This window comes from Vulpes vulpes, chromosome 10 (assembly GCF_048418805.1).
Source record: "Vulpes vulpes isolate BD-2025 chromosome 10, VulVul3, whole genome shotgun sequence".
Classification (NCBI taxonomy): Eukaryota; Metazoa; Chordata; class Mammalia; order Carnivora; family Canidae; genus Vulpes; species Vulpes vulpes.
Window position 1 is genome coordinate 9717043 of NC_132789.1, and position 26162 is coordinate 9743204.

A 26162-nucleotide genomic window follows, 5' to 3' on the forward strand; every position below is an offset into this window, starting at 1 on the left:
CCCAATCTCCAATACCTAAACAGTGCCTAGAATAGGCACTCAGTATTTACTGAATGAATGTACTCAAGTTTTGAGAGACAGACAACAGATTTAAGATGTTATAAAATATAAATGCTTTAAAATAATGAGTTTTCTTTAATAAGATACAAATTAATAGAAATAAATGTAAGTATATTGTCCTTGTATATAAAACAGCAATTGGACAAATATTAGGATGAAAACATAGTAGCATTTTACTTTAAGAATCTAGAGCAGTTCTATCCAATAAAAATATAAGTCATAGATGTAATGTAAAAGTTTCCAGTGAGCACATCAAAAAAGCAAAAACAGATGAAATTTTAATAATATATTTTACATAACCAAAATATCTTAATTCTGTCATTTCAACATGCAATCAACATAAAAAATCACTGAGGGACGCCTGGGTGGCTCAGTGGTTGAGCACCTGTCTGCCTTTGGCTCAGGGTGTGATCCTGGGATCGAGTCCCGCATAGGGCTCCTCACAAAGAGTCTGCTTCTCCCTCTGCCTGTCTCTGCCTCTCTCTCTCTCTCTCTCTCTCTCTCTCTGTCTCTCACATATAAATAAAATCTTTAAAAAATAAATAAAAATCATTGATATATTTAACATTTGTAATTTTGTACTTTGAAATTCAGTGTGTATCTTACTCTTATAACAACATTTCGACATGGGCAAGATGGCAGAAGAGTAGGGGTCCTTAACTCATCTGGCCCCACAAACTTACCTAGATAATTTTCCAAAAATCCTGAACACCTATGAATTCAACCTGTTTAAAGAGAGAACAGTTGGAATGCTACAGAGAAAAAAGTTTTCGCTTCTAACAAGCTCTTCATTTTTAAGTTTTTTCCTTCTTGATTTTCATATTTATAAAATTACATGTCTTAGATATATTTTACACTCCTGGATTCCCTTGAATGTATTCAACTTAATTTTGGTAGATACACGAGATATGGGTATTTGTATTTTCTGCTTCATTTTGTTTTACAATGGCGGAAGTTAGTAATTTCTAAAACATGACCAACATACACCCAGAACCAAGTGGAACACCATGTAGGTTCATTCTGTGAGATTATATTCTCTCTTCCATCCTATTGTGCTCCCATCTTTTATCTTGTTTATGTTTTCGTGGTCAATGTTGGGGATTTATATAAGCATTGTTGGTTTATATAAATGTGGGGTTGAGCATCTTCTAACATACAGAACAAAATACACTCAGAACCAAGAGGATCACTCTCTAGGACCCCTCAGGAAGACTACATTCTCTCCACTACCACCTCTTCATCACCATCAACCCATCTACCATTTTTTCCTTTATCCTCTTTTCTTTACTATTTATTTATTTATTTATTTATTTATTTATTTATTTATTTATTTATTGCTTTTCTTTTTTCTTCTTCTTTGTTTTTGGTTTTTGGCTTGTTATTTTTACTACTTTGTTTCAAAATTTGTTTTTCACTTGAGTGGTCCTTTTGTTTTATTTTGTTCTGTTCTTCTTTTTCTTTTATTTTCTGGTCTCTGACCTCTTCAGAAATATCAAGGTTGTATTTTACTTAGAGCGTGGTTGATATTTTTTACTCAGCCCACTCATACAGCCACTCTGCATTGGACAAAATGACTAGAAGGAAGAATTCACAAAAGAAAGATCCAGAAACAATACTCTCTGCCACAAAGTTACGGAATTTGGATTTCAATATGATGTCAGAAAGTCAATTCAGAAGTACAATTCATAAACTACTGGTGGCTCTGGAAAAAGCATAAAGGACTCTAGAGATTTCATTATTGCAGAATTGAGATCTAATCAGGCCAAAATTAAAAACAGATTAAGTGAGATACAATCCAAACTGGATGCTCTAACTGCTAGGGTTAATGAGGTGGAAGAGAGAGTGAGTGACGTAGAAGACAAGTTGATGGTGAGAAGGAAGCTGAGGAAAAAAGAGAAAAACAATGAAAGAGCCCACAAGGAAAGGCTTGGGAAGGTAAATGATAGCTTGAGAAGGAAGAATATACATCTAATTGGGATTCCAGAAGAGGCTGAGAGAGAGAAAGGACCACAAACTATATTTGAACAAGTCATAGAAGAGAACTTCCCAAATCTGGGGAAGGAAACAGGCATTCAGATCCAAGAGATAGAGAGGACCCCCCCAAAAAAAATCAATAAAAAAACATTCAACACTTTGACATTTAATAGTGACACTGGCAAATTTCTAAGATAAAGAGAAAATTCTTAAACTAGCATGAGACAGGAGATTCTTAACTTCTATGCAGAGAAATATCAGAATAATATCAGACCTCTTCACAGAGACCTGGTAGGCCAGAAAGGGCTGGCAGGATATATATAGGGTACCAAATGAGAAGGACATGCAGCCAAGAATACTTTATCCAACAAAGCTGTCATTTAGTAGAAGGAGAGATAGGCAGAATAGAGGGAGCTTCTAGGACAGGCAGAAACTGAAAGAATATGTGACCACCAAACCGGCTCTGCAAGAATATTAAGGGGGACCCTGTAAAAGAAAGAGGGAACCCAAAGAAATAATCCACAAAAACAAGGACTGAATAGGTATTACAAAGACACTAAATTCATATCTTTCAATAGTTACTCTGAACGTGAATGGGCTAAATGATCCCATAAAAATATACAGGGTTTCAGACTGGATAAAAAAGGAAGACCCATCTATATGCTGATTACAAGAGACTCATTTTAGACCTAAGGACACCTCTAGCCTGAAAATGAAGGGGTGGAGAACTATTTACCATCCAAATGGTCCTCAAAAGAAAGCTAGGGTAGCAATTCTCATATCAGATAAATTAAAGTTTATATCAAAGACTGCAGTAAGAGATAAAGAGGGACACTATATCATACTTAAAGGGTCTACCCAACAAGAAGATCTAACAATCATGAATATTTATGTCCTTAATGTGGGAGCTGCCCAGTATATCAATCAATTAATAACCAAAGTAAAGAGATACTTATAATAATACACTAATAGTAGGAGACTTCAACATGGCACTTTCTACAAATGACAGATTTCTAAGCTGAACATCACCAAAGAAACAAGGGCCTTAAATGGTACCCTGGACCAAATAGATTTCACAGATATATACAGAACTTTCTGTCCAAATGCAACTGAATACATATCCTTCTCAAGCACACATGGAACTTTCTTCAGAATAGAACACCTATTGGGTCACAAATCAGGTCTCAATCAATACCAAAAGATTGGGATTGTCCCCTGCATATTTTCAGACCACAATGCTTTGAAACTAGAACTCAATCACAAGAAATTTGGAAGAAACTCAAACATGTGGAGGTTAAAAGCATCCTACTAAAAGATGAATGGGTCAACCAGGAAATTAGAGAAGAATTAACAAGATTCATTAAAATGAAGACATACCATTCAAAATCTTTGGGATACAGTAAAAGTTGTCCTAAGAGGGAAATATATCGCAAAACAAGCCTCCCTCAAAAAACTGGAAAAAACTCACATACAGAAGCTAACCTCACACCTAAAGAAACTGGAGAAAGAACAGCAAGTATAGCCTACACCAAGCAGAAGAAGAGAGATAAGAAAGATTCAAGCAGAACTCAATGAAATAGAGACCAGAAGAACTGTAGAACAGATCAACAAAACCAGGATTTCGTTCTTTGAAAGAATTAATAGGATAGATAAACCCGGAGGGTGGGGGGTGGGGGGGAATGGGTGACAGGCACTGAGGAGGACACTTGACGGGATGAGCACTGGGTGTTTTTTTGTATGTTGGTAAATTGAACACCAATAAAAATTAATTTATAAAAAAAAAGGATAGATAAACCCCTAGCCAGCCTTATTAAAAAGAAAAAAGATCCAAATTAATAAAGTCACAAATGAAGGAGGAGAGATTACAACCAATGCCAAGGAAATACAAACAAACGATTTTAAAAACATATTATCAGAGGCTATATGCCAACAAATTAGGCAATCTAGAATAAATGGATGCATTTCTGGGAAACCACAAACTACCAGAAGGAACAGGCAGAAATAGAAAACTTGAACAGGCCAATAACCAGCAAGGAAATTGAAACAGTCATCAAAAACCTCCCAAGACACATAAGTCCAGGGCCAGATGGCTTCCCAGGGGAATTCGTTTAAAGAATTAATACCTATTCTACTAAAGCCTTTCCAAAAGATAGAAAGGGACAGAATACTTCCAAACTCGTTTTATGAGGCCAGCATTACCTTGATTCTAAAACCAGACCCCACCAAAAAGGAGAATTATATACCAATACTCCTGATGAACATGGATACAAAAATTCTCACCAAATACTAGCCAGTAGGATCCAACAATACATTAAGAAGATTATTCACCATGACCAAGTGGGATTTATCCCCAGGAAGCAAGAGTGGTTCAACATTCCTAAAACAATCAACGTAATAGATCACATCAACAAGAGAAAAAACAATACCATATGATCCTCTCAATAGATACAGAGAAAGCAGTTGACAAAATATGGCATCCATTTCTGATTAAAATTCTTCAAAGTGTAGGGATAAAGGGAACATTCCTCAATATTTTAAAAGCCATTTATGAAAAGCCCACAGCAAATATCATTCACAATGGGAGAAAACTGAAAGCCTTTCCCCTAAGATCAGGAATACGATAGGAATGTCCACTCTCACCACTGTTATTCAACACTGTTATAGTACTAGAAGTCCTAGCCTCAGCAATCAGACAACAAAAAGAAATAAACAAAAAGAAATAAAAGGCATTCAAATTAGCAAAGGACAAGTCAAACTCTCCCTCTTCGCAGATGACAGGATACCGTATATAGAAAGCCCAAAAGACTCCACCCCAAGATTGCTAGAACTCATACAGCAATTCAGCAATGTGGCAGGATACAAAATCAATGCACATGAATCAGTTGCATTTCTATACACTTACAATGAGACTGAAGAAAGAGAAATTAAAGAATCAATCCCATTTACAATTGCACCCAAAAGCATAAGATACCTAGGAACAAACCTAACCAAAGAGGTAAAGGATCTATTCCAAAAAATTACAGAACACTTCTGAAAGAAATTGAGGAAGACACAAAGAAATGGAAAAACATTCCCTGCTCATGGATTGGAAGAATAAATACTGTGAAAATGTTATGCTATGCAGGGCAATTTACACGTTCAATGCAATCCCTATCAAAATATTATGGACTTTCTTCGCAGAGTTGGAACAAATAATTTTAAGATTTATATGGAATCAGAAAAGATCCCAAATTGAATGCCTGGGTGGCTCAGTGGTTGAGCATCTGCCTTTAGTTCGTGGCATGATCCTGGAGATCCAGGATCGAGTCCCATGTCGGGCTCCCTGCATGGAGCCTGCTTCTCTCTCTGCCTGTGTCTCTGCATCTCTCTCTCTTTCTCTCTCATAAATAAATAAATAAATAAATAAATAAATAAATAAAATCTCTTCAAAAAAAAAAAAAGATCCCAAATACCCAGAAGAATATTGAAAAAGAAAACCATGCCGGGGGCATCACAATGCCAGATTTCAAGCTGTATTACAAAGTTGTGATCATTAAGACATGTGGTACAGGCACAAAAATGGACACACAGATCAATAGAACAGAACAGAAAATCCAGAAATGGGCACTCAACTCTGTGGTCGACTAATATTTGACAAAGCGGGAAAGACTATCCACTGGAAAAAGGACAGTCTCTTCAATAAATGGTGCTGGGTAAATTGGACAGTCACGTGCAGAAGAATGAAAGTGGACTAGCAACTCTTACACCATACACAAAGATAAACTTAAAATAGTTGAAAGATCTACATGTGAGGCAAGAATCCACCAAAATCCTGGAAGAGAACACAGGCAACAACCTTTTTGGGCCACAGTAACTTCTTCAAGATACATCTATGAAGGCAAGGGAAACAAAAGCAGAAATGACCAATTGGGACTTACTCAGGATAAAAAGCTTCTGCACAGGTAAAGAAACAGTCACCAAAACTAAAAGACAACCTACAGAATGGGAGAAGATATTTGCAAATGACATAGCAGATAAAGAGCTAGTATCCAAGATCTATAAAGAACTTATCAAACTCAACACCCAAGAAACAAAAAATCATAAAATAGGCAAAAGACATGAACATAAATTTCACCAAAGAAGACATACAAATGGCCAATAAGCACATGAGAAAATGCTCCACATCTCTTGCCATCAGGGAAATAAATATTAAAACCACAATGAGATACCACCTCACACCAGTGAGAACGGCAAAAATTAACAAGACAGGAAACAACAAATGTTGGAGAGGATGTGGAGAAAGGAGAACCCTCTTGCACTGTTGGTGGGAATGTAAACTGGTACAGCCACTCTGGAAAACTGTGTGGAGGCTCCTCAAAAAGTTAAAAATAGACCTACCCTACGACCCAGCAATTGCACTACTGGGTATCTCCCCCAAAGATACAGATGTAGTGAAACACCGGGACACCTGCACCCCCACATTCATAGCAACAATATGCACAATAGCCAAACTGTAGATGGAGCCACAATGCCCTTCAACAGATGAATGGATAAAAAAGATATATATATATATATATATATACACACATATATATATATACACACACACAATGGAATATGTGTGTATATGTGTGTGTATATAGATATATATACACACACATATATATAATGGAATATTACTCAGCCATCAGAAAGGACAAATACCCACCATTTGCTTCGACGTGGATGGACCTGGAGGGTATTATGCTGAGTGAAATAAGTCAATTGGAGAAGGACAATCATCATATGGTTTCACTCATATGGGGAATATAAGAAATAGTGAAAGGGATTATAAGGGAAAGGAGGGGAACTGAGTGGGAATTATTAGAGAGGGAGACAAACCATGAGAGACTAACTCTGGGAAACAAAGTCATGGAAGGCGAGGTGGCCGGGGGTAGGGATTAACTGGGTGATGGGCACTGAGTAGTGCACTTGATGAGATGAGCACTGGGTGATATACTATATGTTGGCAAATCGAACTTAAATAAAAACAAATTTTAAAAAAAATCTCAATTTAGAATAGCCACATTTCAAGAGTTCAGTAGCTGCATGTGGTATTATAAATGTCATTTTTATTTAGACTCTTTGATTTATAAATAGATTTTGGAAGCTCTTGCATTTGCATTTTATCCTGCCAAAATGCCACTATAAATTTTTTAATCAAACAAATTTTCAAGACAAGTGGTATGACATAATAACCATAATAGCTGGTCTTTAAGCAAATATGTACTATAAGGCAGATACTGTCATAAATCCTCTAGTAAGTAGTGTTAACTAATTTAAATTAGTATTAACTAATTTAATCCACTCACAATCCAATGAGACAAGTATTATTATTATCCCCATTTTACATGATAATATTATAATAACATGTTGGCAGTGTGCAGTATAGATTTAAAGGGGAAGAGATTGGCAAGAGCTAGGTTACTTTCATTTGCTTACTTATATCCCCACTTTGACCTAGATAGTATTTTAGGTGACTTAAGAGTACATAAAATAAAAGAAAATAACATGAATTCAAAGTGGGACAAAAGAAGAAAAACATCTCTTGAAATATTTGATCCATGGTGTTAAAATCTCTGAATTTTTTAAATGCTACTTCTTTCTTTGAAAAAAAAAAAAAAAAACAGTATTAAGACAACAGAAATCCACGATAAAATTTTCTACAATCTCTTCATTTAGTCAGAAGTGTTTTATTTATTGATATTACTTTAAGTCCTTGTACCCACACATTCAGCTTCTACATATTTGTAGTAATTGTACACTAGTATTTTATATTCTACGTTTTCCTCAACATTATTCCATAACTTTTTCTTTTTTTTTAAGATTTTATTTATTTATTCATGAGAGACAGAAAGAGAGAGAGAGAGGCAGAGACACAGGTAGAGGGAGAAGCAGGCTCCATGCAGGGAGCCCGACATGGGACTCGATCCCAGGTCTCCAGGATTAGGCCTTGGGCCGAAGGCAGTGCTAAACTGCTGAGCCACCTGGGCTGCCCCATAACTTTTTCTCTTTCATTAGTCTTATTTTATTTCTCTCCATTCCCCTGGACTGTAACCAATACTAAAAGACTAATGTATTTCTTTTTTTAAAAAAATTTATTTATTTATGATAGATAGTCACAGAGAGAGAGGCAGAGACACAGGCAGAGGGAGAAGCAGGCTCCATGCACTGGGAGCCCGATGTGGGATTCGATCCCGGGTCTCCAGGATCGCGCCCTGGGCCAAAGGCAGGCGCCAAAACGCTGCGCCACCCAGGGATCCCAATACTAATGTATTTCTCTACATCTTTCTTTTCTTGTTAAAATATCCAAATAGGGGGGACACCTGCATTTAGCTCAGGTAGTAATCCCAGGGTCCTGGAATCTAGTACTGCATAGGGCTCCTGTCAGAGAGCCTGCTTCTTCCTCTGCCTAGGTCTCTGACTCTTTCTTTGTGTCTATCATGAATAAATAAAATCTTTAAAATATCCAAATAGGAAAAAAAAAAATCCAAATAGGGACAAAAGACCTGATAATTCTTCGGGTCACTGGAAGCATGCACCAAGGAACAGGCAAATGAAAACTGAAACCACCCCTCAGGCAACAGCAATTTCCCTGACAAGACCACCCACAAGCCCAGAACACCCAATTGAGCTAAACCCTTTATGGACCATGGAGGGACCCCTGGAATGACCTGTAATTATCTTCACCTCATTATAACACTAAAATCTCTGCCCAAGGAAGAGCTTCTGCCTAGTTTACATAACACACAATGTATGTACAGGCATGTTTCCTTAAGGTGTAAGCATGAATTTATGCCCACCTCTACATACAATGACAAGGCCTCCCTATCTAAATATTCATCTGGGGCACCTGGCTGGCTCAGTTGGAAGAACATGCAACTTGTGAGTTTGAGCCCCATGGTGGGTATAGAGATTACTAAAAAATAAATAAAAACTAAGTAACTATTCATCCTAACCCTAAACAAAAAGCACCCATTCACCGGCTCTTGGGGAGTCACAACTTTAGAAGCTATTTCCCATGATCTTCTTATTTGCTTTAGATAAAGGGTGCTTTTTGCAACAAAAACATGTCTAAATAATACATACATAATAGGGGTTATGTTTATGTTAAGTTATGGTTGTAGGGTTTTAAAAATGAGGTCACATATTTCTGTACACATTCTTAGTATTTCGGGGAAATAGTTCTAACCTATTCTGATAGGTATATTTTATATAAGATTATTTCTCTAGGGGCACCTGGAGTCAGTAGAGCATAAAACTCTTCACCTTGGGGTCTTTTTTTTTTTTTCACCTTGGGGTGTTAAGTTCAGGTCCCATATTGGGCATTGAGCCCACTTAAAAAAAAAAGATTATATATCTAACACTGGTGCTTGCTTCAGCAGCACATATACTATATATCTAACACCTGTTCTCAGAGACACGTGAGTTGTTTCCAGGTTTTTTCTTCCTTTTCTTCTTTTTCTTTCCTTCCTTTTTTTTTTTTTTTTTGCTTCCATAAACAACGCTGCAACAAATATTCTTCCCTAATCTCTGCACTTATAACCCCCTTCTGTGATGATGACTTTGCTACTAAAGTATAAATTTCAGAGTGGCATTCTTTTAGTTCTCAAATTTTTCAAGTTTTTTCTCACTCTTGAACTTTCTCATTGGCTGTTTTCCTTTCCAAAAATCTACAATTTCAAATTTATTTATAATTATTTAATGTCTTTCTCATCACACTTTTTTTTTTAAGATTTTTAATTTATTTATTCATGACAGAGAGAGAGGAGAGAGAGGCAGAGACACAGGCAGGGGGAGAAGCAGCCTCCATGCAGGGAGCCTGACATGGAACTGGATCCCAGGTCTCCAGGATCACACCCCAGGTGAAGGCAGCACTAAACTGCTGGGCCACTGAGGCTGCCCAAGAGTAAGTTTCTTGAGAGCTGAATCCTATTCATCCTTCAGGTCTTATCTCAGCTTACATATACTTGTTTGTAGAAGTTTTCCATGAACTCCAATCCCAATTGACCCCTCCATCATATTTTTTCATAGGCCTTCAACTTTTCTTTCCAATTATCACAATTTGTAATTATATATTTATTTGTGTGATTATTTAATGTTGGTTTCCTTAACTAGGTCTGCAGGGAGCACATCTAAGCACCTTGCCCTCAGAAAAGTATATGGTACATGTAAAATGTACAGCAAGTAGTTGTTAAATATTGAAACACTGAAAGAATTTTTTTTAATATTGAAAGAATTCATTTTTTAAAGACTTTATTTGAGGGAGAGAGAATAAGAGAGCATGAGCTGGGGGAGAGGCAGATGGAGAGAGAGAAGCACGCTCCTCACTGAGCAGGGAGTCTGATGCAGGGCTTGATCCCAGGGCTCAGAAATCATGACCTGAACCAAAGGCAGATGCTTAACTGGCTGAGCCAACCCAGGTGCCCAAAAGAATCTTTAAGATTTTGAGAGAGAGAGAGAGAGAGAGAGAACGCACATGAGCAAAAGCAAGGAGGAGTTGCAGAGGGAGGAGTGGCAGAAGGAGAGGGAGAAGCAGACTCCCTCACCAGGGAGCCCAGTATGGGGCTATATCCCAGGACTCCAAGATTACTACTGGAGCTGGCAGATACTCAGCCAACTGAGCTACCCTGGCACCCCAATAATGAAAGAATTCTTAAAGGAAGATGAGGCTTGAAGAAAATCATACTGCTGGTAAATCTTCCTTCCATAATAATTTTTAACAGATGAAAACAGCTTTGTTCTTTTTTTTTTTTTTTTAGCTTTGTTCTTAATTTAAGTGTTCATCTGTCTCAAAAGAATTAGTGTTAGCAACAACACCAACAAAAATTTACGAGGTAAAAACAATTAGCTCTAAGAGATGGAGTATCTCTGGGGAACAGGATGAGGTTTTAAGAAAGGAATGTAAAAAGAGCTAATGAATTTTGAGAGACAGCCATGGAACAGTTTCTCTTTCATTGATTGATTTATTCAGTGAACAAGTATGTACTGAGTACTCTCATATGCCAGGTAGGGGGATATAGTACCTTAACCCAAAGAGACAAAAACACAAAGACAAATCTAGTCCTCATGGGAGCACATAATATGAAAAATAAGCAAATTATGTAGTACGTTAGCAAGCTGAAAAGTGCTATGGAGAAAAAAAAGGGGGATGTGAAGCAAGGAGGTATCAGGAAGGAGCAATTTTTTTTCAAGTTTAGATATTTATTAATCAGTATAAACCCCAACACAAAACACAAACGTGATTTCGTGCAGTTAGAGGGGAAATATTTCCTAGATAAGTGGAAAATTGTGCCAATAACTTCTAGAAGACCTTCATTCTAAGCAGCTTTATAGTGAAACATTTCATTTAAAATGCTGGACCTCTGGGGCACCTGGGTGGCTCAGTGGTTGAGCATCTGCCTTTGGCTCAGGTCATGATCCTGGGGTTCTGGGATCGAGTCCTGCATCAGGCTCCCCGCAGGAGGCCTGCTTCTCCCTCTGCCTATGTCTCTGCCTCTCTGTCTCTCTCATGAATAAATAAATCTTTTTAAAAAAATGCTGGACCTTCTTTCTTCAGTTCCTGTAATATACATTCACTGATTAGGTAGAACTTGTATTGATCATTGGGACCCGGTTTGTTCCTGGGTTCTGGGTTATTCTTCCTATCCCAAAACTGACATCTGGATTGAACAATGCCAGGCACAAGACATACAGTGCTGCTCCAGTATCTACTGCCCCAATAAATAAGAGGGGGGATTAAGCTCAGATGCTTCCTGGCCTGACTGAGGATCTGGCATAACACGGATGCAGCAGAGGCCTCCAGCACAGAAGAAAAAGTCAAATATGCAAGGCCCAGCACTAAGTAGTCCCTACCAGAAGGAGTAATTTTTAAAAAATTTTTATTTATTTATGATAGTTACACACAGAGAGAGAGAGGCAGAGACACAGGCAGAGGGAGAAGCAGGCTCCATGCACCGGGAGCCCGACATGGGATTTGATCCCGGGTCTCCAGGATCACGCCCTGGGCCAAAGGCAGGCATTAAACCGCTGGGCCACCCAGGGATCCCATGAATAATTTTTTTTAAAGGATGGTCAGGGTAGATCTTAGGAAGTTGACATTTGAGGAAATACTTAAGGGAAGTGAAGGAGGCAGTCATATGACTATCTTAAGGAAAAGTTTTAGAGGGAGAAAGCCAGTACAAAGGCCCTGAGGAAGGAACATGCCTTGTGTATGCAAGGAATAGCAAAGAAGACAATGACACTGGGGATACACTAGCTTGATGATGTTAGAAGAAAAAGACTTAAATTTATTTATTAGTTGCCTTAGCAGACCACTTTTCTCCTCTTTATTCCAGCTGCCACATGGCATCAAGCGTATACTCATTTTGATGGGGAGAATTGAGGCAAAACAAATATAGAAACAATTAAAATTCCTTATAACTTACAGCTAACAAGTACTTGAAACTGGCAGGGACCTTCTTCCAGCAACTCAATTGCCTCAATTTTAATACTTTGCTAGAGGCAAAAGGTAACCTTAGCATGACATTACTCTGACCTCCAGGATCTTGTAAAGTCTACTTTAACAGATGAAAATCTCTTTGGAAACTTCTCTGCCCGCTTAAGATGTGTTAGCAATCATCCTCCAAACATATGGCCCACTGATATACAGCTGAAGGTTCTCATGACTAAGGTTTTACTAAACAGTAGTAAATGACCCCTCAAGATCCTAGAAACCTACCTTCCAAATTCCTTCCAGACTTACACTATCTCTAACCCCCTCTCAACTTAAAAGTATATAATCAGTTACTCCTCACAACCCCAGTGCAGCTCTTTATGCCCATAGGTCCTGTTGCTGCACTATAATAAAAACACCTTCTAGAACCATAAAATGTCTCAAGAATTCTTTATTGACCATTGGGCTCAACCATCTTGCATCAACTTAACATGTCCTGCTTCTTCTCTACAATACCCAGGGTGAGCCTTCTGATTTTCCACATTAGTGTCAACTATGGAATTATATAACTTCCTAAATACAGAGAATTACACCTGACTTATTTGTGTAGATTGTCATCAGGGTCCTGAAGCTAAGAATCTAATCATATTATAAAGCAATCAACTGGGACCAGGGCACTACTAAAAGGAAGTATTGAGACACGTATTGTACTGTATTGAATTGCTGCAATTCATAGCAAAGGTACCAATATTTCCCCTCCCTCCCCAACCAATCCTCTTCCTTCATTTTTCTCAAAACCTACTTCAAAACTATGACTAGAAAGCCATTCCTGATTGATCATGCTAACTAGGTGTACCCAAAGTATTTACATGTTCAGAAGTGAATAATTTAAAAGTAGTCTAAACATCTTATAAAGGGTTCTAAATCTCTTCATAGCTCCTTATTGAGTACAGGACAAATGAGAAAAATCTTGGCTTTTCAAGACTTTCCCCAACCTGGGCTTATAACTGTCTTACTAGGGGCACTTGGGTGGCTCGAATGGTTAAGCATCTGCCTTCTGCTCAGGCCATGATCTCAGGGTCCTGGGATTGAGCCTTGCATCGGGCTCTGTGCTCAGCGGGGAGTCTGCCTCTGCTCCCTCTCTCAAATAAATGAATAAAATCTTTTTTTTTTAATGAACAAAATCTTTAAGAAAATGTTTTGAGAAGTCTCTCCAGCCAAATCAGTCTTCCAAAACCATCATGCTTATTTCCATTTCTGCTCCGTTTTCATTTGTTCTCCACCTAAGATGTTCTTTCATCCAAGGCTTAACTCCTTTTCCACTTCCTACATGAAGCCTTCTTTAACCACTTTAGCTCATAATTCCCCCTTCTTCTTCTATCAGTGTCTATGTGGCTCATTTTATTTAATAACTTATTAGGGCAAAGCGAAATTTTTCCAAACCTCCAAAACACATACATATATTGACTCATTCTTTCAAAATTTCTATATAAACTGGTTACCCATGATTGGATCCTATGATCTTTGGAGACTACTTTATACAAAATGGTTAATATGGTGCTAAGCCCCTCAATACGTATATATAAATTATTATCTTTACCTCACATCCATTTGTTTATAAAGTTTTATGAATTCTACACCACAAAATTCCTCAATTCCACCCATGCCTCTCATTGTGTCCTACTGCAGGACCTTAAACCCTCTCATCTAGACTACTGCAATTGACCCTTAATTAGTCTCCCTGCCTTCAACCTTCCTCCTTTCGATCCACTCCCTTCACTCCTCCGTGAGAGCAAATCCAACTTCACTCTCATTAACACCTGTGGTGGCTCCAAACCCTTCAGCTTGATGAGACCTTTTGCAAAGTGCCTCAGTTTACCCTTACAGATTCATCATGTTTTTTTTTTTCCCTTTCTAGAAATATCCTTTGGTGTTTTTGCCTTGTCGATGCCTCCTCCTCCTCCTCCTCCTTCACGACCCGGTTCAGGAGTCATTTCCTGTCTCTAACTTTCCTTGACACTCCTCAGCATGACTGACTGGATTTCCACGTGTTTTCACAACACTGTAGTGGCTGTTGTTACTGTCTTCTGCTCCGCAACACCAGGAGTTCCTGCAGTCCAGAGCTCTATCTCATCCATCTCTATTCTGTATTCCCGCAGGCAAAAGGGGTCCAGTGTCAACCACACATCTGAACAAACATCTAGGGTGTAGAGTTATTAGGACTTTTGTTTTGAAGACCCCAGGGAGCCCAGGACGTAGCCGCGCGAGTACCCCACTTTCAGTAAAGCCTGCTTGTGCCGGAGCCTGGCGTCTCGCCCCTGAGGCATGCCCCACAGGGCAGGCACTGGGCAGGGTTCGGAGGGGGCCCTGACCGCCATGCTGACCGGCAGCAGCGTCCGCGCCACCTACTTGGGTCCTGGCTAAGGGAGCTGGGGCAGTATGCCCACCGCGTGAGGGTGGTACCACACACTGACAGACTAACCTAAAGTAGTAGCAGGTCCCAACGGACTGCCTGAAAGGCCAAAAGCAGGAAGCAACGATGGCCAGCCTCGTCATCTTCGAAGTGCAGGAAAGAGAGCAAAGTAATTGCGGCAAGACGCCAGGCACGCGCTTGGAGCCTCTCCTCACCGAGAGGAGGACGGGAAAAGAGCGGGCCGACGGCGAGCCTCGCCGAGCGCGCGTGCGCAGCAGCCCCTGCCCTCCACCCGCTACACGCGGCCCCGCCCCCACACCCCAGGCCTGCGCGAGCTTCGGCGAGTGCGCGCGCGGCAGCCTTGTCTCCCCGCCCCTCGCGTGGCCCCTCCCCCTTGCCTGGGCCGGCGCGAGCCTCCCAGGCTGTACACGTGCGCGCATCCCAGCCGGCCCTGCTAGTCACGTGACACCCCCCTCCGCGTTGTCTCCACTACAGCCTTCCTAGCTCTCACTGCCAGAATCCGGCGTTATGGCTGCCGGCGTGCCCCGCGCCGCTTCTCTGTCCCCACTGTTCCCCCTTCTCCTGTTCCTCCTGCTCCTCTCCGCTCCGCAGGGCGGCAGCGGCCTGCACACCAAGGGCGCCCTGCCCCTGGACACAGTCACTTTCTACAAGGTAACGGGGGTGGGGGAGTCGCGCGCAGGTGCACCTGAGCGCCCAGGGGAGCGCACCCCCGTGGGGAAGGAGCCTGGGCTGGCGGAAGGTGGTCTGTAGTGACGAGCCCAGGACTTCTCACCATCCTAAGGGGGGGGGGGGGTGGACTCTGGACCGGGGCCATACCGCGACCATGGGGCACACGGGAGCCAGGGTCCCCGCGCACCCTTGCCCTTGCAGTATTTGTACTCCCCTATTTTTCAGAAGAGCCGCAGATGTGCAGTGTAAGGAACCCGCTGCCCCTTCCCCTCACCTCAGGGGGGAGGGCGGTGCCGGGCGAGGTCCAATCCTCGAATCCCAAGTGGGAGGCCTGGAGGGCGGTGCGAAGCGGTCGCCGCCGAGCTCCGGCCGTGGTGGGGCGAGGGAGGTGGGGGAGGAGGTGGTTGGAAACCCGGCTCGTTCGCTGGCATTTCTGCGCCCTCCTCCTGTGGGGTAGAGCGCAGCCCGCTTTGCAGTACGCAAACAATGCTCAGATATCCTGTGTCTTCCCGAAAAGTGCAAGCGTTAAGAGTAAGGGAACTCTAGGGAATATTTTGGGCCTGGGGACAAAATGAAGTAAAATTGGGTCAAGACGTGGAAGGATTCGCCTGGGTAAATGGATGTTGGAAATGTTGAAGGCTGAATGCAGCCCCAGCTCCCTCCTCTTGCACCTGTCTTCACCCACTGGTAGCTTTCAACTTAGCCTGCGAGATGGGGAAACTAAGCATTGAGAGAGAAGCCATTCGTTTTATTTTCTTAATTTGTACCCATTGCTGGGAAGTGAAACCAGAAAGTGGAGTTCTAAATCTGTCTCAAGCGATTGAACTTTTTATTCTCAAAAGGGTTCATTGTCCGAGATTTGGCACCTGTGGCTTACTCACATGTTTAAAAGTGTAGGTATGGCTGGATGGTTGTCAGGCACACCCCACAGCACCCTGTACTTTTGGGGTCTTCATTGGGACAGTTACACCCTACTCCCCAAAAGCGGGAATGGGATAATATCACAGATCAAGTGTGACTTAAAAGGAAATTTTGCACTGTAAAGTTAGTAGTATTTCCTAATCAGTTGGTGTCTCTCTGTTTTTATTGCTACCACCCTGGTCATGGCTTTCATTACAGTATTCTTGCAGGTCTCACTGCTTAGCCTTTCCTCTTCTAATCATTCTCCTTTTTGTTCCCTCTGCTCCAGCTGTACATGCCTTCTGTCCGTTGAATATTTCTAGCTCATTACTGACCTAGACCCTTTGCACTGACAGTTTCTACTGACTAGAACATTCTTTGCTCAATCTTTGAAAGGCTGATTGCTTCTCATCATTCAGCCTTAGGTTAAATATTACCTTCTCAGAGACCTTCCTTGACTTCCTCTCCCCTCTGTCAAAAGAGCCAGTCACATGAGTTGGATTTCTCTGTGGAGGACTCATCACTGATTTTATCCCCTTGTCTATTTTTTTTTAAAGATTTATTTATTTATTTATTTATTTATTTATTTATTCATGATAGACATAGAGGGGGGGGGGGAGAGAGAGAGAGAGGAGGAGGGAGAAGCAGGCTCCATGCCGGAAGCCCGACGCGGGACTCGATCCCAGGACTCCAGGATTGCGCCCTGGGCCAAAGGCAGGCGCTAAACCGCTGAGCCACTCAGGGATCCCCCTTGTCTATTTTATTATCTCCCACGCTAGAATATGAAGAACTGCCTTGTCTATTTGTTCACTGATCATCTGCACAACCTAGCAGGTTACCTGTCACATAAAAGATACTTAACAATAATTTGTTGAATGAATGAACAGATGTGTTGAATGAATGAACAGATGTGTTCTCCCTTTCTAGATCTTTCTTCCATCACCACTGTATAGAAGGGGAGCTTCCTGGTAATATGTATGTCCAGGGGCCTTGTTCTGTGTTTTGTCTTTTTGCAATTTCCAATACCTTTTTTTTATTTGTTTGTTTCTTGCCCTTGACCATCACTAGAAATAAGAGATCCTGCCTGCTTTTTTTTTTTTTTTTTTTTTTTTATTGCTGTGTTCACTTAGAACAGTGCCTGGCATGTGATAGGCCCTCAGTACCTTTTTATTCAATGAATGAATGAATGAATGATAAATTAATCTGCATCTTGAAGAAGCAAGTTGCCTAAATATAGGGTATGGTGGAGTTGATTCCTTGAGGATGAAGAAAGGACAGATTTCTAAAGCAATTAAGAAGTACAAACTGATGAATAAAAAGGAAAAAGTTCACTGTACAAATGTGTGCCATTCAAAACCATTCTGCCATGGCTTAAAATGGCAAAATAAAAGATGGAGGCCTCTAAATTCTGTTTCAGTATTAGACCACTGTATAATTATTCATTATTCCGTAATACAAATGTAGGCCCTTTGAAGGTAGGGATCCTGTGGTGTTCTTTTAGAATATTCCCCCCAGACATATGTAGCCTCTGCTACCATAGCCTACCCTAGTTGTGTTCATCTATCAAATATTTTCACAGCACCTGCCACATGCCAGACACTCTTGGGAAATAGAGATAAAGCAGAAAACAAGTCTGACGAGGTCCTTGTAAATGTATATTCTAGTGAAGAGGACAGACAACAAGCACACAGATAAGAATTTTAAAGAGTGATTAATGCTGTGAAGAAAGCAGAGCAGAGTAACGTGATAGAGGAGGGTGAAAATGAAGCAGTGCTAGGATTTTGAGTGGAGTCCTCTCCCTTGGGCGGGACATTTAAACTGAGCTTTGAATGATATATATCATGGAAGTAGTTGGGGAAAGTGTATTCCAGCCAGTAGAGTTAGCAAATTAAAAGGCCCTAAGCGGGAATGAGTTTGTTGTGTTGAACTGAAATAAGGCCATTTAGGCTAGAGGGATGTGATCTAATTTATATTTTTAAGTTTTACCTGCGGGGGTGCCTGCGTGGCTCAGTCAGGTGAGCACCTGACTTTGGCTCAGGTCATGATCCCAGGGTCCTGGGGTAGAGGCCCAAGTGAAGCTCCCTGCTTCACTCTCTCCCTCTGCCCCTCCCCCTGCTTATGGCTGCTCTCTCAAATAATAAAATCTTTAAAACAACAAAAACAAAAGTCTTACCTGCTTTTAGGCTCCCAGAGCTCAGATTTTGGAAGTCAGGGATCACTTAAAAGATTACCTGTTCTGGTAGCTTCTCCTTTCCTGTGTCAAATATTTTTTTAAAAGCTAAAATCAAATGGACTTCAACACACAATGAGGAACAGAGCAACAAAAACTGAAATGATGTCAGCTTCACTCAATTATGACAGTGATTGTTTATGATGAAAAATTGGCCAGAAGTGGCCAATTGATCACTTTGATTAGAAAAACAAAAAGTTGTAGGAGGAGGAGAGAACAGTTAGAATAAACCTGTGCATTGAGAGAAACTATCAAAAGAAAGATCTTGGGGATTCCTCTAAAACTTAAACATGGAATTACTATATCAGGGACACCTGGGTGGCTCAATGGTTTGGTGCCTGCCTTCGACCCAGGGTGTGATCCTGGAGTCCCGGGATCAAGTCCCTCATGGGGCTCCCTGCATGGAGCCTGCTTCTTCCTCTACCTATGTCTGCCTCTCTCTCTCTCTCTCTCTCTCTCTCTCTCTCTCTCTGTGTGTGTCTCTCATGAATAAATAAATACAATCTTTAAAAAAAAGGAAATTACTGTATCATCAAGCATTTCCACTCCCAGGTATATACCCAAAAGAAATGGAAACAGGCTTTTAAACAAACATTTGTCCACAATGTTTATAACAGCACTATTCACAAATAGTCCAAGAGGTGGGAACAGCCCAAATGTCCATCACCTGATAAATAAATAAAATGTGTCATATCCATACAATGGAATATTATTAGCCCACAAAAAGGAATGAAATACTGAGACATGCTAAAACATCAGTGAACCTTGAAAACGTGATAGTGAAAGAAGCCAGGTACCAAAGGCTGCATATTGTAGGATTCCATCAGAGCAGACATCATAGAGACAAAAAGTAGATAGTTGGTTGCCTGGGGATGGGAGGGAAGAGGAATGGGAAGTGATTGCTTGAAATGTGTAAAGGTATGTGATTCCTTTTCAGGTGATGAAAATGTTCTGGAATAGACACTAGTGATGGTGACACTCTGTTGTTAGTGGAATAAATTTTACTGTTTTGTACACTTTAAAATGGCTGATATGGTGAATGTCGTATGTTCAGAATTTTACCACAAATAAAATAAAGGTCTTGACCCTGACAGTTTAGGACCTGGAGATCTAGCCAAGGGGAACTGTGGTCTAGGGAGTGGACATTGTCATAAACCTGCCTCTCAGCAACTTCCTATGAGCCCTGAAACTGCAGAGTTGATTGAGCTTCTGGGCTCCTTAGCCAAAGCACCTCCATGGGTGCCAATCCCTTTATAGATGTTTGGTTGGTTGACTTTTGTCAGATTTTTGGTTCATTGTTTACTAAGGCCCTCTAGGATGATGGATATGCCAAGGGCAAATGTAGTATTTTCAAAGGGTTCCTTTAATCTTACCAAGAAGGCCTTAATACATCTAAGCTTTGTTTATTTTAAGCAGTGTTGTATATGTCTTTGATTACTATGAATCTAATGGGGTGCCCATCACCAATAAATTGTTACATGAATTGAGGGATGGATGGATGGATGAATATTAGTGTGTGAGCACTTGTCTCCCCTGCAGGCTTGGTTTCCACTCTTTCTTAAACAGGGGTCCTTTGAGAAAGGGAATTAGCCCCCAAAGTCTCTGGAATCCTGGACTTGCTCAGCTCTCTGTACCCTCAGGTCATTCCCAAAAGCAAGTTCGTCTTGGTGAAGTTCGACACCCAGTACCCCTACGGTGAGAAACAGGATGAGTTCAAGCGACTGGCTGAAAACTCGGCCTCCAGCGATGATCTCTTGGTGGCAGAGGTGGGGATCTCAGGTATGGACAAATGCATCTTGACTGTGGAGGGCAGAAGGGGAGGAAGCTAGAGATTATTTCCCTCCCTGTAGGTGGAATACCCAACACTTCTGTCTGAGCCACACACCAGTGTAAGTGGGGTCAGGGCCTCAAAAATCTGGCACCCATGGTAGGCTTATCTTGAGCAGATTCTGATACCACAGACTTGATACCAAGTTCATCCTTGCAGATGCCTGAGGGAAGGGAATCTCCCATCCTTCACCCTCCACCCCACACTGACATTAAACTTACTCTAAGAATCTGGGGCTCTCCTTGCAGGGGACTGTGGTCAGAGGGGGTATCAAGCTTCGTAGGGTCTCCATAGTCACTTCTTCCATCTTTTCAGCTGTTTTTTACCAAAACTATTAGGTTTTGGTTTTAACTCAAATCCATCAGAGCTATCACTAAATCAAAGTGAAGCTCTCAACCACAATGACCACTCTAATAATAATAGTTGCCAACAGGTAGTGGTTTACAGTCTGTAAAGGTATGCACAATCCATGCATTTTGAATCTTCACTTGAACCCTGCCTGAAAAGTGAGGCACATTTTCTTCACCTTTACACTTAAGGAAAACTGAAGCTCAAAGAATTAAATGACTTGTTTGAGGCCATGGAGTAGTAGGAAGTAGCTCATACAGAATTCCACCTAAGTATTTATTTCAAAGTGCCATGAGTTCTTCCCTCTCACAGCTTCCCTCCAGCTGGCATGCCTCAGTTCCCTAGCTAGCTAGAGAGTCTGGTCCTGGGTAGAGATAATAACCACACTTTTCCTGGGTAGTCAATCCTGACTCAGCTGCAGATCCACTCCCTTGGGGCTTAAAAGAAGAATAGCAGGTGACATTTATCAAACATTTATTTAGTGCCAGGGCACTGTGCTAAAGTGTTTTGCATGTATCTTATCCTTGTGACAACTTTATGAAGAAAGTACTATGACCCCAATACTTCATGCTTGGAGTACCTTGCTCAGGATTGTACAGTTTGAAGTGGCAGAAGGAGGACTGGAACCCTACACTTCCCTATACTACTGCCCAGTAATCTAGGTGGCCTTGGCTGTTTCCTTCTGCCAAGGTATAAGAAACCAGTTGTCACAAAATCAGCTCTTGGAACTGCTACTACCTGTTCTGAAGAACATAGCAAATACCACATATTGCACTGAACTCTGTCAGGTTAGGTGCACATATCTCCTCATTGGGTCCTGCCAACACCTCTCATGTAGTAGGGACTCTGCCTGCTACCTACCACATGTTCCCCTTGCCCACTAAGCTCCAGCCAGAATGGCCCTTGAAATCCTTCAAGCCACCCAGCTTATTCCTGCCTCAGAGCTTTGGCATTTTCACACCTTCCTACCTGAGACACTCTTCCCAGATTATCATGTGTCTCCCTCCTTGAAACATGGGTCTTTCAGCTCCTATCCTCTCCACAGAAAGGCCTTCCATGACCACCCAAGTAGGCCTTACCTACTGTCACATCGCACCATGTTAGTTTTATCTTTTTGGCACTAATCGTGTATGTTTGTTTATCTTCTCTCTTCTTACCTTTAAAAGAACATAAGCTCCTTGATCAGAGAACTTGTTACTCTTAATCATAACTAGATCCATAGCACTTAGAACCTGGCATATAGTGGGCATAGAATAAATATTCAGAAGAATTCCCATTTTGCAGATGAGGAATGCAAAGTTGAGAGGTTAAATAAGGGACGCCTGGGTGGCTCAGTGGTTGAGCACCCCTGCCTTTGGCTCAGGGCGTGATCCCGGAGTCCCAGGATCGAGTCCCGCATTGGGCTCTCTGCATGGAGTCTGCTTCTCCCTCTTCCTATGTCTCTGCCCCTCTCTCTCTGCGTCTCTCATGAATAAATAAATTCTTTAAAAAAAAAAAAAAAAAAGAGCGAGAGAGAGGTTAAATAAGTTGATTAATGCCCTGTGGCTAAGAATTCACAGAGGAGGGATAGAAACACAACCAGGATCCTTCTTGCTATCAGCTCAGATCGGCTTCATAGCAGTGTCCTCCTGCCCTGCATTCCTTATGATCTTGCTCCTTATACTTGCTTTCTGTTTACAGATTATGGTGATAAGCTGAATATGGAGCTGAGTGACAAATACAAGCTCGACAAAGAGAACTACCCAGTCTTCTACCTCTTTCGGGATGGGGACTTTGAGAACCCAGTTCTGTATAGTGGGGTGGTTAAGGTTGGAGCCATCCAGCGCTGGCTAAAGGGGCAAGGAGTCTACCTGGGTATGCCTGGTTGCCTGCCTGCATATGATGCCCTTGCTGGGGAGTTCATCAGGGCCTCAGGTGTGGAGGCCCGCCAGGCGCTCTTGAAGCAGGGGCAGGACAACCTTGCCAGTGTGAAGGACACTGAGAAGAAGTGGGCTGAGCAATATCTAAAGATCATGGGAAAGGTCTTAGACCAAGGGGAGGACTTCCCAGTGTCAGAAATGACCCGGATCACCAAGCTGATTGAGAAGAACAAGATGAGTGATGGGAAGAAGGAAGAGCTCCAGAAGAGCTTAAACATCTTGACTGCTTTCCAGAAGAAGGGGGTCGAGAAGGAGGAGCTGTAAAAAGGCACTCCAGGTTTTCCAGGGTTTGGGGGTGGGGAGAGGGGAGAGTTAATCTGTTGGCTGTGAGAGACCCTACTGGGATACGAGAGTGGTGGTTAAAGGGGTACTAAGCTGGAAATCTGAGCATACCTGGACATTGACACTGATGTGACCATGCTTAGGACATTACTAGCGCCAGTCTGGTGTATAACCAGAGCACTTACCAGATGGCTTGTGAAATCCCCCCTCAGAAGGAATTGGTGCTATAAAGAAGAGTGTACTGCCCAGGTCCTTGACAGGTGTTATTATGACCCAATTAAAGTTTCTGTGTTTTGGTTAAAAGGACCTGAAGCCATTCAGTTTTCTTTCACAAATTATACTTTGGCCTGTGATATGCTTTCTCCTTTGAATTTATTTTTTAATCTAAGCTGGTATGGACTCCACTCTACCAGGATAAGTGACTATCCTTGTAACACTGTAGAAACTGGTCCCAGCTCAAGGACTGCCTTTATTACCTTCCACTGGCATTCAAACTCCAGTGGACTGATTGTGGGTGGCAAAATGCATCATCCTCTTTCTGGTCCTTGAAGTGGAATAGCAATATTAAGGAAGCTCAGTGTAATGATTTTCCACATTCCATGAAAAACAGCAAATTCTTAGTTTTACTGATAAAATCAGATTTTTTTTTAAGAGTTGGATTTAGATAGCTAAATGATACCATTCAGTCTAATTTGTAAGTTTTTTTAAAAAAAGAGATTGTTTTCCATCTAAGCTACTTTGTCACTGTCAGTTACTGAGTAAGTACCAACATTAAAAAAGCAGAGTGGGAGACCCATTGTACTGACTCCAGTCTGTTTTTAGGAGTGATGAGCTTCATGTAATGATAAGCCTCATGATAACATCTCCACTTTCATATTTAACTGTTTGGAAATACCAAAGTGCAGGTCCTAAAATATTCTTACAGCCACACAAAGAAATTTGACTTGAAGGGAGTTAGCAAATAAAACCTTGTTCGTGTTCGTCCATTTCAGCCAGATTGGTATTTAAAGTCACTAGAGGGGGATCCCTGGGTGGCTCAGCGGTTTGGCGCCTGCCTTTGGTCCAGGACGCGATCCTGGAGTCCAGGGATCGAGCCCCATATGGGGCTCCCAGCATGGAGCCTACTTCTCCCTCCTCCTGTGTCTCTGCCTCTCTCTTTCTATCATAAATAAAAAAAAAATAAAATAAAATAAAGTCACTAGAGGGCAGCCTGGGTGGCTCAGTGGCTTAGCGCTACCTTCAGCCCAGGGTGTAATCCTGGAGTCCCGGGATCGAGTCCCACGTCGGGCTCCCTGCATGGAGCCTGCTTCTCCCTCTGCCTGTGTCTCTGCCTCTCTCTCTCTCTCTGTCTCTCTCTCTCTCTCTCTCTCTCTCTCTCTCTCTGTGCTTCTCATTAATAAATAAATAAAATCTTTAAAAAAATAAAAAAGTAAAGTCACTAGAAACAAAAACATGCAGGAAAATCCATGTGTTGAGTTGGACGGAACAAAAACGTTGTGGTAGCTTAGGCTCAGAATTTAAACCAAGTAAAAGATATTCAGGGGCAGCCTGGGTGGCTTAGTCAGTTGAAATCTGACTCTGGATTTTGGCTCATGTCATGATCTCATGGTCCTGGGATGGAGCCCCGTGGTGGGCTTCTTAGCGCAGAGTTGCTTGAGATTCTCTCTCTCTCTCCTGCCCCTCCTCCTTCTTTATCTCTCTCAAATGAATAAATAAAATCTTAAAAACATGGGCAGCCTGGGTGGTTCAGCGGTTTAGTGCCGCCTGCAGCCCAGGGCGTGATCCTGGAGACCTGGGATCGAGTCCCACGTCGGGCTCCCTGCATGGAGCCTGCTTCTCCCTCTGCCTGTGTCTCTGCCTCTCTCTCTCTCTGAATAAATAAAAATAAATAAATAAAAATAAATAAAATCTGAACAAAATGTTCAGACCTAAACACTTGCCAGTAGCTCGTGTAGATACTCAGCATTTGAGAAAAGGATGTAACTGTATATATATTTCAATATTTCACCTACTCTTTTTTTCATTCTAATTGAAAATTTGGGGAGATCTTTCTGGATGTTTCTCAGTGATAAACTTGATTTAGCTGTTCTAGATTTTTTTCTCATTTGTCTAAAACAGGTTCACTTCCAAGTATCTAAGTATTCACTGTCTTAATGGGAAATAAAGAAGCCAAATGACAGGGAAAGAACTTTAAACACATCCACAGTCCCTGAATGCAGCAGTCCTACCAGTTGTTAAAGGAAAGGTGGCAGCACATCAAGGGGTACTTCATTGGATGAATCCAGACTATTTATAAGCCTTAGGGTCTTGAAGAGCCATTGGGCAGGGCTAGATTATCCTATCAGAGGCTCTTTATATCAGATATTTTTCATTAAAGATGAGCCCTCAAAACTCTATAGAGTTTTTAAGTGATTTGCATATGCCACATAAAATTAAATCTTCCCTGACAGAGCAAATGGATTCCTTCCCTCTTCTTCCTCTAATTAAATATCATGGCTCAAATGTTGCTAATCAGACCATAATGAGGGCTATGGACTGGCTTCCCAAAATCAAACAAATATAGACAATTTCTAGGGAATTTACAGATAACCTGAAGCAAATGAGACCTTGGATCCAACACGAAGAACCTCATTCTGAGGAACTTGTAAGTTATCTCAAATAATCCTTGGCATTTGGTGTCACCAAAAAAGTTGGCATCAGAATTGCATCTGTAAAATTGATTGTTCAATAAAGCACCAAGACAGAATCTGGCAATTTGAACGTAGCCATCAAAACTACCAAGAATGTGAGATAGTGGGTTAGGGGTGGTCGAGATTTCAGCTCACTTCACCAATACTTAAGAGTTTGAATCTTCCCTAACCCTTACCTCACTATGTAGTCTTAGGTAGTAGCCTTGCCTGCAATAACTTTTCTCCTATGTGAAATAGCACATTGTCAGGGACCCACTTTTACTGGGATACATGGAAGCAGGAAGTTGCGAAGAAAGCTGTGCTTTGACAGCACAAATTGCTGTAGGTACCCCACAAATAATTTTTATAATCATTTGGCTCCTGGTTGCTTACATT

The 26162-nt window shown here is 41.4% G+C and overlaps 2 protein-coding genes across 5 annotated transcripts in view; one reads left to right on the forward strand and one right to left on the reverse strand.

Moving 5' to 3' along the window:
• Window positions 1-15969, reverse strand: part of TMEM116 (transmembrane protein 116) — a 117984-nt gene extending 102015 nt beyond the window's left edge. For 2 of the 4 annotated variants that reach the window (XM_072725158.1, XM_072725159.1), the window contains exon 1: window positions 14970-15171. The gene's annotated coding sequence lies outside the window, so the exon portion shown is untranslated. Of the gene's footprint in view, window positions 1-14969; window positions 15210-15864 lie in introns of those variants that run through there. The other 2 variants (XM_072725160.1, XM_072725157.1) reach the window with 2 other exon arrangements.
• Window positions 15184-23403, forward strand: ERP29 (endoplasmic reticulum protein 29). Its single transcript, XM_026018831.2, has 3 exons — window positions 15184-15572; window positions 20361-20499; window positions 22577-23403. The coding sequence occupies exons 1-3, from the start codon at window positions 15429-15431 to the stop codon at window positions 23077-23079; spliced, it is 786 nt and encodes a 261-aa protein (XP_025874616.2). The 5' UTR covers window positions 15184-15428; the 3' UTR covers window positions 23080-23403.
• Window positions 23404-26162: the final 2759 nt, after the last annotated feature.

What these genes read in the sequence shown, in the direction of transcription:
- ERP29 (XM_026018831.2), top strand. Translation starts at nt 15,429, where the DNA reads ATGGCTGCCGGCGTGCCCCGCGCCGCTTCTCTGTCCCCACTGTTCCCC. An exon ending in ACACAGTCACTTTCTACAAG is followed by an intron (nt 15,573 to 20,360) that starts GTAACGGGGGTG and finishes CTGTACCCTCAG; the next exon opens with GTCATTCCCAAAAGCAAGTT. An exon ending in GGCAGAGGTGGGGATCTCAG is followed by an intron (nt 20,500 to 22,576) that starts GTATGGACAAAT and finishes TTCTGTTTACAG; the next exon opens with ATTATGGTGATAAGCTGAAT.